Here is a 12683-nt window from a genome sequence, read left to right as displayed (position 1 = left end):
GAAGTTCTCAAGGTGTCACATGCACCGAAGTCTGCGCAGCGTGTTTGGTCGATAAAAGGTAAACATGCTCCGCGGACAACTTTAACTCGGCGTTTGCCCAAACCCCTTTTTGAGAAATCTCTCCTCTGATTGGCCGACGAGTCCACTCAGACGCCCCCGTCACAGCCAATCAGGTTACAGACTCACGCACGCCCTCTACGTGAGGTACACTCACGCTGCTGGAAAACCGCAGGCTTCGTCGGAAGCGGCACATTCGTCAGTGTGCTGTACGTCGTGTCCTGACCGGTGACTTTCTGAAGTGTTGAGACACATTTAAATCTCCAGGTAAGTGAAAATGGAGGAGAGGGGGGGACAATAAAAAGAATATGTGTCACATTTATGTATTTACTCGTGGTTTATGGTATTGGTGGTTTTATTAGTAAATGCTGCTTCGAGGACGGTGAGCTGATGCAATAATTTTGACTGCGCAGCCCAGGATGGTGTGACGTGTGTTTCAATAAGATGTGCTCAATACAGTAATACGGCTCCAATTTCATGTGACTATTTAAGGTTTACGGTTGCGCTTACATTTATGACATGCCGCATTTATTTATTTGCTTGCCTTTTTAGTCTGTCTTTTTTTTTTCCAAAAAAAGAAAGAAAGAAAGAAAGAAAAGAAAAGCTTGTGTAACATTTCTGGTTTAGCACAAAAATCAATTACATAATCTAAAACGATGCTTTTTATTAGTCGTTTGAAAACTGTCAATAACCACAATTACAAAAAATCCCGAGTTGACATTCATCTTTTCTCCACACACATGCCATTGATAACCAATCTATTATGGGTTTCAATGTATTTATTTATTTATTTATTGCTTCGGAGAGTGAAATTGTCAGTGTCAAAGGGGTCGACTATTTTGTCGAAGTTATTCTTTATGTCTAAAAGACAATAACAGTAATCCATAGCGCAGAAGTCTCTTATTTGAGAGCTTGAAACCATCCAGTAGTGTAAATTTGCCTAAAACATTAGTACATGAACCAATAATTGCCTTATATTGGGTTGTAAAATTATATCCAATTATTTTGCTTATGATTAGTTAATTATTACGGCTTTCTATATCCAGTTTTCTAATAAGCTGGACAATAAGTCAAGGGGTGTTTGCATTATTTTGGCTAAAAGATCATGAACTGACTTCCTGACCTTGCTACTCAGGTGTTGCCTACGTCTCTGCACTTTTATACTGCCTTTCTACGTTCAGCATTCCTGGTGTTCAACATTTGGCATCCATTTGTTATGGCTGAGTGAATACTTATAAAGCCTGCTCTTCTTGTGTTGCTTAAAAGCTGATACTTTTTTTGTTTTGTTTTTGCTGACAGTGCAGTTGTATCAGCTGCACTTGAGCCAGTTTTAAATGCTCCAAGTGCTGCTGAATAGTTAACACCTAGACTTCCCGGGCAGGGGGCATACCAGAGGTGATTAGAAATTAAGTAGATTAGAAAAAAGTGTCTGATAAGGGATTTTTTGTTAGATTGGGTTTGATTTTGCCAGACCGATCAGGTGATTCTTTTGCTGTTCCTTCAGCTTTGTGGGTGATTGGGGGTATTGGACTGACGGCTTGAGGGTGGCTTATTAAACAAAATTGAAATTTTTCCTTGTTAAATCCCCTTGTAAGTCTTTCTTGGCCTGGAAGCCTGGCTCAAAACTCGGTGTAATGTCACTGAGGATCATCTTTCCTCGTTGAACCCTGTAAGGCCACCACATACCGCATAGTCTTTCCCACAGTTACTACTGGGGTTGTATTCAGTGTAACCTTTAATTAGCAGTATGAGGAGCAGTGGTCACAGAGTTCAGAAGATGTACCATGTAGACATGAAACACACCCATAACCTTCATTTCCTTTTCAAGAACAAATGATAATCAGGTGGTTTACCACCTTTAAAAGGGAAATTCTTCCATCAGGATTAAAGTTAAACAAATCATAAGGGCACAGTTTTTATTTTTACGTAGGAGTGATGGATCACTGAACATTCAGTGTGTCTTGTTGATCACAGGACAGTTTTCTCTTCCATGCAGAGCTGTTTGCTAAAGAAGATGTAATCATTTAGCTGTGTGAACATCGTTTGAACTCAGACCGGAGTCAAAGAGGGGCCTCAGCTTTGACAGCTGGCTCTGCTGTGTATTCTGTGTATTAGTGAAGGTTCACGTACTACCAGTTCAGCTGGGTCATGGAGGAAACTGCTGGAGAGTGAAACTTTGGAAATATAAATGAACATCAGGCACATTCAGGCATTTGTTAAATGAGTTTGCACAGTGCTGATTAAACCTGTCAGTGCAAAGTAAATCGGTATGGCTTGTGTATTAAATCTATTTGTGCACTATTGTGTAAATAAGGGGGAACGATTGGAAATCACATTAAGTATTGAGCGTATGTAATCATTAATGCAACTCATTAGCCAAACTAACAATCAATGACTTATTGTCAAACCTCTCTCCCAATTCCACCAAGCTTAAGTTTGAGATAATCTTCAGCATTTAGTTATGTAATTATTTATAATCATTATCAACTAAGTCACTTCATGTAAGTTGATGCTTTAACTGGCAGGTCATAAACACAGAGACAAATACATGCTGTAACCAGCACTGTGGTTGTAAATCTGGTATAACAACTTGACTTACTGGACTGTGATCAAGATTTTTTCTTTGAAAGTGTAAAGCTTATTAACTTCTTACGTAAATGCATCAAATCCTTTTTTTCTGTTCTAAGTGAATGATGCAATATTCACTAAACAACATCAGCCAGCTTTTCTTGTGTTTCACTTCTGTTTTTGGATGAAATTGAAAATGTCTTGGCATTAAATTTTCTTGCTCACTATGACGAGGCATAAACTGGAAGGATATGTGTGATTAGGAAACTGTGAGGGAGGAGTGGCAGCACTTTGCTAAAACCAAGCATGATAAAGCTAGATTTTTCCCAACATGACTCAGCATTAAAAAGAGGAAGGAGTGTTTTAGTGTTTATTCTCCACTGGGCCTTGCTTTTGTGCCAAAGTAAATGACTAGTTGTCTGATGAAACTGCGGTTACGGTTTCATCAGATAACTTACAGTTTCTTTGTAGTGCAGGCCAGGTAACTAACATGGGTATTTAATGGAAACATATGGTCTTTTTATAAGTTATCACGATGTTCTGTGGAATTAAAAATATCTGTGATGAAAATACTGCAGAGAAACATAACTACGCTTCACTTCAAAACCAAAAATTTAAAGCTATTTTTGTTGCAGTTAGTTTCAAGCTGTAGAGAGAGCAGCTTGATGACCACTACCATTTTCTGCAGGGTGTGTTTGTATTAAAATCTATCCAAAGGTTCAAGCTACAATTCAAGTGGAAATTTAAACACAAATTTCTCTCAATAATAGTTGGAGCATGTTATTGCTGCATTAGAGGGCATGCATTATCTTTACCATAGAGCTCATACTAGTACAGACCTAAAACTGAGCTCAGATTAACTTTCTAAAACTAAATAATGATCCTATCTGCAGCTTTATTCTCAAATGCTTTTCCTTAATCTACTCTTCAGCTTCAGATCACCCAGTGGGGGCTTATACCAATTTAAAACAATTACCAATAGAGAATTATTCACTCTAAAGTTGGGTCAAGATAAAGATGTAGAGGCTGGATATTTCTACCCTAACCTGCAAATCTGGTATAAAAATTCAAACTCTTCACTTTAAAAGATTATTTCTGACTTAGTCAGCCCCAAACAACAACTATTAGAAGGATTTCCAAGTTTGGTCAAATATCTGCAGCACTAATGTTGCTCCACATTAGCCTCAGTGTTTAGCTCTAGTAGACCAATGTTAATCTGTTTAAAAGCATGTTAGCATATCAAAATTGGTATTTTGCACCTTACAAAGAGGCTGTAAGTGCTGACACCCCCCCCCCCCCCCCCCCAATACAAGTTTAAAAAATAAAAAACCAATGTGACAATTTATGAACTTGTCAGTATCTTCTTTTTATTGAAACAACATATCTCTTATCTGTCACAGTTTTATCTACAAGATAAAGCCTCATTCATAGTTGCTTAATCATGTTTCCTGTTTTTCTCCAAGGGTAAGCCATGCCGTCAGTGCCCTCAACTAAAGAAACACCCATTAAGGGCCCCATGTGCCCCCACGCTGCCAAGATGCTCAATCACACCAATGGAGAGGCCAAACTTCGGGAGGGCTCATTTCCAGTGCATGGAGTTGAAAAAATGACCGTTGTAATGGACCCAGCGGAGTCGAGCAGAACCATTCAGATAGACAGAAAGAGCACTTCTCCTGAGAGGAAATGGATCCGGCCTGACCTTCCCAGCCGTTGCAAATGGAGCCTGGGAGACTCAAAAGCTGACTCCCCACATGCACATGTTCAAAGGTAAGGCTGAGGTTTGGATATCCACTGCTCTTTAATAGTTGGCAGTTAAGAATCTGGATCCAAGAAGCACTAAAAGACCATTGTTTATTCATTTTAAACAATAAAATAATGTCGAGATGTTTCAGTGGTTACACTTGACTTCTCAAACCAGTGAAACTAGTAGCAACAGTGGATCTGACTGGACACTCCCAGGGGTGTGGTTTCTTTGTGTTCATACATTTTTTCTCCCACTCTGTCCACCCAGGACTGTCCCTCAGACCATCCTTCCAAATATCTTGCACCGGATTGGTGAGACTCCCATGGTACGCATCAACAAGATCCCCAAAGCCTTTGGACTCAAATGCGAAATATGTAAGTCATTCATCATTGCTGCCAAGACAGATTCCCAAATCTAACGAGGTGTAATTGTTGACTTAACTTAAAAATGATAGGGTTTAAACATGCAAAGGGTGGGGTGTTACTTCATAATCTGCTATGTTTTTGTCTTTTATGGAACAAAAGAAGACAGCTCAGGGTTGAAAACCTCTCTGAAATATATGTCCTGTCATAATAGCTTTTAATTTTATGTCAACACAAAACCTTTTTTGTTTGTGCTTGTAGTGGCCAAGTGCGAGTTCTTCAACGCAGGAGGTAGTGTCAAGGACAGGATCAGCCTGCGGATGGTGGAGGATGCGGAGAGAGCTGGAATTCTCAAACCTGGAGACACTATTATAGAGCCCACATCTGGAAATACCGGTAACTCATCCGTTCACACCTGTTCTGACGTCTTGCTGTGTGGAAATGCTTTTATAGCTATGACTAGTTTGTCGTAAAACCTACTTAAACTTGTCCCCAGGTATTGGACTGGCTCTGGCTGCAGCTGTGAAAGGCTACCGTTGCATCATAGTAATGCCTGAGAAAATGAGCATGGAGAAGGTGAGTTCCTCATAAAACTGAAGCCACACTTTTTTTTTTTTTTTTTTTTGAGGTGTATATCCTGACTGTTTCAGCTAATTACAGAGTAGCATTTCCAGAAGCAGGAGATACTCAGAGCTAATGTCATTTTTCTGAATTTTGCTTTAAATTATTGGCGCTGTTTACTTTAATCTGTGGGAATTCTCCTTTTTTCCATCTGACCTGGTTGCAGTCTACATTTTCACCACTAGATGTCACTAAAGTCTACACACAAGACCTTTAAAACTTAATCCAAACCATCACTATTCCTCACAGTTCAGCTCATTTTTTGGCAGCCATGCATGTTTGGAAGAACATACATCTTTTTTTTTAGAATTTCTTTTGTCCTTAAACAAGAAATACAACGTTATTATTTACTTATAATTTGTCATTATAAGTATATGTAGTTTATAATAAATAATTATAATGATTATTAGAGCCATTATAGCTTAATAATTTAACTTTGAAGATTATTAAAGTTGTTTTTTTTTATTGTTTATGTGTGTGTGTGTTTCTCCCCCAATTTTATTCTTGGTTGTTGCTTTTCCCTCCAAAGGTGGATGTCCTGAGAGCTCTCGGTGCAGAGATTGTCCGTACACCCACTAGTGCTCGTTTCGATTCCCCAGAGTCTCATGTGGGCGTGGCTTGGCGCCTCAAAAACGAGATCCCCAACTCTCACATCCTGGACCAGTACCGCAACCCGAGCAATCCTCTTGCTCACTATGACACCACAGCCGAGGAAATTCTGGAGCAGTGCGAAGGTATCAACATTTTTAACATCGTCACTGTGAGAATTTAAACCTCTCAGTGCAGTTATTTGTTGAGTCCAAACTGAAATGTGGTCATTCAAGAAGATTCTTTTTTACGTTTTGTTACGATTCCCTGGTTTTTCAAGACATTGACGTCATGCCTGTGCTGTCCAAACAGGTAAAGTGGACATGCTGGTGGCCGGTGCAGGGACAGGGGGGACGATCACAGGAATTGCCCGCAAACTGAAGGAAAGATGCCCAAACATTAAAGTAAGCGGCTTTCTAAGATTCAGTTTGAAGTTATGATTATTGTAAAAAAAAAAATTCTCGCTGTAGTTGAAAGGAAGTGGGATGTGCAGTCCCCGAGTTTCAGTCATTAGGTTTGCGTGTTGTGTGCAGATTGTTGGTGTTGATCCTGAAGGCTCCATCCTGGCTGAGCCTGATGAGCTGAACAAAACCGATAAAACTCAGTATGAGGTGGAGGGAATTGGATATGACTTCATCCCGACGGTCCTCGACAGATCAGTGAGTTCCCCCTTTCATTTAAAGTCAGTCTAATTTTTTGTGCATTCCTTACATCGAGTTCTTTCTTTAATCCCTCCAGGTTATTGATACCTGGTACAAGTCCAACGATGAGGAATCCTTCAACATGTCTCGAATGCTTATCAGAGATGAAGGCCTGCTCTGCGGCAAGTCATGTTTTTGTCTTCAGATCACAATGTGAAGTTGTAAAGCTGGAATTTGTTTTCAGTTAAAATCAACTAAGCCTCATTCCTGCTCATTCCTGTAACAGGAGGCAGCTCCGGGACGGCCATGGCAGCAGCTGTGAATGTCGCCAGAGAGCTGAAGGAAGGCCAGCGCTGTGTGGTCATCCTGCCAGACTCCATCCGAAACTATATGTGAGAAGCTTCTTATTTTCATTTACCAGCCTGTTTCTGAGACATCTGAGCAGGTTCAAGTACAAGCATTGAGATAATCTGTGCAGAACGTCATGTCTTTTTTTTTTTCCCCCTCAAGGTCTAAATTCTTGAGTGACAAGTGGATGGTCCAGAAAGGCTTCCTGAGGGAGGAAGACATAATGGTGAAGAAGCCATGGTATGCGAGTTTAAATCTGTATTTACCACAACCAAAGAGGTTGTGTGGCTTATTCTGTTCAGGTGCAGGTCTCAACCTCTATCAGTTTTTGTAATGTGCCATCATGTCTCTGGCTGACAGGTGGTGGAACTTGAAGCTGCAGGGCTTGAACATGTCAGCCCCTCTCACTGTCCTTCCCACCGTCACCTGTCAGAAGACCATCAAAATCCTCAAGGAGAAGGGATTTGACCAAGCACCTGTAGTGGATGAGGCAGGGTGAGAATCTTTCTCTTATATATACACATATATATTTATATTTTACCATTGTTAGAACATAATGTGATTATATACTCAGCTTCTTGTTAAGCATGATGAAGGTATTCATTTTTACCTGTGTGTGTCTGTGTGTGTGTAGGTTGATCCTGGGCATGGTGACTTTGGGGAACATGTTATCATCAATTCTTGCAGGAAAGATCAGGCTCTCTGACCCAGTCAGCAAAGTGCTCTACAAGCAGTTCAAACAGGTCAGACATCTCTGATTGTGGAAATATGTGCAATATGATCCATTTTAAGACCCCATAGTAGGTACCAGTGAGGCAGTCTGATTCAGGGGAGGCTCTCCAGGTGAAAATGCTTTAAACCATCTTGACTATAGAGTCACGGTGTGGCCAGGAAAGCAGGTTCAAACGTGGCACCTGTGTTGGAGTTTGTCAAAAGTAGACATTTTAAAGATAACATTGTATTTTTAACTTAGATCGTCATGAAATAACCCCAACCTTTTACACTTTAGCGCCATCATGTGGCACTAAAGCTGTTCTGAGACATTTAAACTAACTGAGGTTTTAATATCAGTTCACTATTTTAACATTAATGTAATATTTGGTGCATACTAAGCTTACCCTGTGAACAACTCCCTTTGTGCATATTGTATTAGACTTTTGATGTTGTATTAATGAATCTCTTCCCCTTCTGTCTCATTTTCATCCACAGATCCGTCTGACTGATAACTTGGGAAAGTTATCCCGCATTCTGGAAACCGACCACTTTGCCCTGGTGGTGCATGAACAGATCCAATGTAAGTTTGCAGCACATTTTCTCAAACGTGTCATCCTTTTTTTTTTATTTTTTGCATTTTCTTGAATTCCCTTGCTCTTCTATCACTTTTTCTAAATAGTGAGACTACTTTGAAACCATTTGGTTATTTTGTCATTAAAGCAAGAACATGATTTTTAACTGTTGGAGTTTGTGCTGCATCGACACACATCCAGCTGACTGCTGTTAAACCTCTCGTTCTGTCACACCCACATTTGTAAGACAACATTGGTTGAGCTCAGTGGGTCAACTTTCCACTGATAATCTCCATTTAAGTGTCAAAGTCCAGCAATGGAGCGAACATACAAGTAGAAATGGAGTTTAGACAACCTTGACCTTTTCTTTGGGGTGTGGGAGCTATAAGCTTGCTCTGCTGCTTCTGATTAGCTTTTCTCTCCTGGGGTCTTTTGATTCCAGCTAACCCTGTCCTCTGCATCCTTTTTTACACCAACTTTATGTCCTCTTTTACTACATCCTTAAATCTCCTCTTTGGTCTTTCTCCTGGCCTCCCACCATCGAGCTCCAAACTCAGCATCCTTCTGCAAACATATTCACTATTCCTCATGCATGCATGCCCAAACCATATTAAACTAGCCTATATAGCTTTGTTTCCAAAACATCTAACATGTGATGTCCCTCTGATTTCCTTCTCCCTTTCAGCCTTATCCACCTTATCCGTCCCTGGAATGCACCCTTTGGTGTTTCCTTTTGCTGCCCCCTAGTGACTAAAACATAAATTAAGTCTGATCTCTTGAGTGGAAATCTGGTTTTAACCTGTATCTTCCCTCCTGTTCCTCCTTCAGACCTGACAGATGGCTCTCCTGTACTGAAGCAGATGGTTTTTGGCGTGGTGACGGCCGTCGACCTGCTCAACTTCGTCACAGGCCGGGAAAAGAGAGAGCGCTCCATATCAGAGTCCACTGACGAGATGTGATTGGCTAAATGAAGCAAAGCATAGACTCAAACATTTCTCACTCTACAATAAACGGTGACTGACTTAGTAAACAAGTCTTAATGACAGGGGGTTGAGGTGATCTTTGGGTTTAGGTTGATTGTTATTTTCGGTTTTTCTTATTTTTTGTGTTTTGAACCCAAGTCTGATGATTTAATTAGGAAAGTGCATAATGAAATTTTGTCAGCTTGTAGGTTTGCATACTGTTTACATCTAGCAGTGATTGTCTGTATTTGTAAAGTTTACAGCAAATCTTTTGTAAGATTGTAATTTGTGGACAGCTTTATGTTTTTATAAGGCTTTTCTGTCACTCTCGGTTTAAAATAAAACTTGATTGTATCTCTACTACCTTGTGCATCAATCATGAGTAATAAGACAGGATAGTACAAATGCCACATTGATCGTAATTATAAAAAGAAAATCAGTGCTGCTGTATATAGTCACATGTTGTGTTGTTTACTGTTTGCAGGGTTTTTTTTTTTCTTCTTTTTTGGAATTATCCACTGTTTTTACCTGCTCCTGTTTCAGCACATGCCTGCAATGTAACTATGAAGAGGTTTTGAATATTTAATCTTAGCTTTGCCTAGGATAAAACATTTTTTATTGCAATGTTTGCTCTTTAAGGAATGTAAATGACTAAATAAAGTTTAAAGAATGCTGCAAATCTTACAAACTCTCATACATTTTTCTTTTCCTGCCTGTAAAATTCCAATGCATTTTCCAAGTATTAAATCTTTCCATGACTGGTTCTTATTGAATTTCTATTAGTAATCCTGATCATTAAAGTCCCATCATTAAGACTCTGCTTCATAGCAACAGTAGAAAAAGGAAAGGGTAAACAAAATGATCAGTTTAAGCAACTGAATGTTGGTAAAAGTAATTTTACTTTACAGAAGTCTTGAAGTACGCTTGGATGTAAGGAAGTAGATTCGTATTATTAGAAAGGATCCAAAAACTGAAAAACCAGTGCTACTTCGTTTCCACACAAGAGTTTTACAACTCATTTGGCTTAAAGGCTGCTTTAAAAGAAAAAAACTTCCTCTGACTGGAGGAGACTGGCCATGAAAATGGCTTAAAGAGGATAAATAATCAGCCAAACACAAATATCCTTACTTTTTATGCTAAGTATAGATGTTTTGACCCTGCTGCTGTTCTATACATAAAGAGCTTCATTTCAGCACATTTTGCTGTGCGATGGCATAGTCAGTTGAGTTGAGGTCTGAGTCCATTCTGTCCACTCTCAAATTTTGAAATTACTCCCATGTCAGCCGCCATGCGGTCAATCTGATGTAAACATGACCAGAGGGTGTATGAGGCTACCTGTGGAGGTGGCACTGAGGTGACCAATACACATTATATTGAGGATGGATGTATCACCCACTGGTTTTTGGATTACTTTTGATCCTCAGGGGCCAGTTGTTCAAAAGATTTAATCCGGATAAAAGCAATATGGATTTGGGAATCCCATTTTTCCCGATGGAGGATCACGTAATCCATCAAACTTTTATCTCGCTTGCTCAAAGCAGCATTCGATTGAATCACCCTGATCCAGAATCACTATTGTCAAGATTACCAGAACTTAAAACAATGTGGGTTACCAGCTATGTAAAGAACAACAGACAGAAGAGCCAATATAGGGTCACTTTAAGTCTTTATCTATTGATACTTTTATGACTTCTCATCTAAGCCACAACAAATATAAAACAAATTCATTAACAACTACATGGTGGATATTTTGGAAACATAAAAAAGGCTCAATGTCCCTCTCTGTAATGACGTTAATGATGCACCTGAGGCCCATGTTGACAAACCAAACCAACCTCTTGCTTTCTGTCAGAACGAGGGTCTGACTGGATGTGTAGGAAGGGATGCAATTGTTAGAAATGATTTTTTTGATGGGTTCTTCTCTGATTATGCAGCGATGAATAACAGGAAAATAGAATATTTTATTTGTGTTTGTATTTGAAATTTGTTTGGGGGTTTAATCTTTGTTCATGACCATGTTGTGATTTTTTTCTGCTTTACTATGCTGAAAGGCTTAATAGGCAGCCTATGCTACTTTATCTACTTTATCACTTAAACTGTTGAACAAGTCAAGCGCAACATGTAAATATTAGCATGTGCACTGACTAAAAAGATACTATTATTTGATCAAATTTGAAGTTTGACCACATTTTCTTTCTGAAATCCACCTTGAAATCCTATCCCTTGTTGGGATCAAGATAATCCTGTTTTAGGATCAAAGTTTATCAAGTCCTACTCAAAGGTTTTGAACAACACAAACTGAAGAGTTTATCAAGATCACATCTAGGATTGGATTGTGTAATCCAATCCGATTTCTTTCCCTTTGCAACAACCCATTTTCAAGATTTGATCCAATCCCATAATCAAAATCCCACCAGATTAAGTGTGAACAACTGGCCCCTGAGTTTGGCATTTGGCTGTTGCCATTTTGGTTTTCTTGGAGCCAGTCGTGACCTTATTTGGACAAGATGGGGGAGCTAGTTGGAGAAAAATGCCTCATGGTTGATATTTACCTTATATTTGAATTATTTGTAGAAGGGCCACCAGCACACTTATCAGAAGGGGTATTTTTTCCATAGTGCTGTGGAAAAGGTTTATTGATTTAGTAACTTATAAAAGAAGTTGACACTTCAAATGTGCAACTAGGTGTTTGATAAAGTTCATTTTATGTACATCCTTTAAATCACTCTGACTTGCATAAACCATAAACTGCAAAATGTCTTCTTTTAATGTTCTTTCTTTCTTTTCTTTATTTCTTACAGCTTATAGTCTGAAATTTTTGTGATGTGTTGAAAATCTGTTTCTCTTTTACTGTTAATACGTTGCTCTTCTAACACAGAGAATTACAACATGTGCAGAACTGGTATTTTTTATATTATAAAAGATTCACAACTGTTTAAATTTGAACAGGCATGAAGTAAAAGATGCTGCCAACACAGTAAAAATGTCATTGTAGAGTCACTGTTGATCATATCCTAACACAATTTATGAAATATATTATCTAGATATAGGGTGCACTTAGTGCAAAAGTATATAAATGCAGATCAATTAGTACAAAATATCACAGTAGTGGCATTTACCTTTATTAATATTCAAATATTGCTTCAGTTTATTAGAACAATGAGTTAAAGTGTAACTACACCCCCTACTTTTTGCGTCCACCCACTGCCAAATTTGAAAAATGCCTAAAACTTCAAGGGTTGGAGTGGGAGGTGTGGGGTGATCAGGGAGAGGAGAGTGGGCGGGTCGGGATACACAGGCAGAAATGATTGACAGACAGCAGACCAGCTCACTGGCAAGATGCAAAGCCAGATTCACAAAGCATCTACGCCACAGAGCGGCCTTTGAGGTGGAAGACTTTCCCTCCTGAATCTTCTCAGCTACACACAAACCAGGTGGTCCTGAATCAGTCTGAGCCGTTAGCGCTGTTAGCTGGCCTGTCAGCAGCTCCAGCAGCTCTGGAAAGC

At 39.3% G+C, this 12683-nt stretch overlaps 1 protein-coding gene across 1 annotated transcript; it reads left to right on the top strand.

The window, feature by feature from the left end:
* Nucleotides 1-225: 225 nt before the first annotated feature.
* LOC121635460 (cystathionine beta-synthase-like) lies at nt 226-9861 on the top strand. Its single transcript, XM_041978609.1, has 15 exons — nt 226-324; nt 4089-4392; nt 4637-4743; nt 4993-5127; nt 5228-5307; nt 5882-6086; nt 6253-6344; nt 6474-6599; nt 6679-6763; nt 6868-6973; nt 7092-7169; nt 7290-7424; nt 7564-7672; nt 8139-8223; nt 9044-9861. The coding sequence occupies exons 2-15, from the start codon at nt 4097-4099 to the stop codon at nt 9172-9174; spliced, it is 1770 nt and encodes a 589-aa protein (XP_041834543.1). The 5' UTR covers nt 226-324; nt 4089-4096; the 3' UTR covers nt 9175-9861.
* Nucleotides 9862-12683: the final 2822 nt, after the last annotated feature.

This window comes from Melanotaenia boesemani, chromosome 24 (genome assembly GCF_017639745.1).
Source record: "Melanotaenia boesemani isolate fMelBoe1 chromosome 24, fMelBoe1.pri, whole genome shotgun sequence".
NCBI classification, from domain to species: Eukaryota; Metazoa; Chordata; class Actinopteri; order Atheriniformes; family Melanotaeniidae; genus Melanotaenia; species Melanotaenia boesemani.
This window is presented reverse-complemented; position numbering and strand designations above follow the sequence as displayed.

Coding starts and splice junctions, on each gene's coding strand:
- LOC121635460 (XM_041978609.1), top strand. CDS start 4,097: ATGCCGTCAGTGCCCTCAACTAAAGAAACACCCATTAAGGGCCCCATG. Junction 5,128..5,227: donor GCCCACATCTGGAAATACCG/GTAACTCATCCG, acceptor ACTTGTCCCCAG/GTATTGGACTGGCTCTGGCT. Junction 7,673..8,138: donor TCTACAAGCAGTTCAAACAG/GTCAGACATCTC, acceptor TTTCATCCACAG/ATCCGTCTGACTGATAACTT.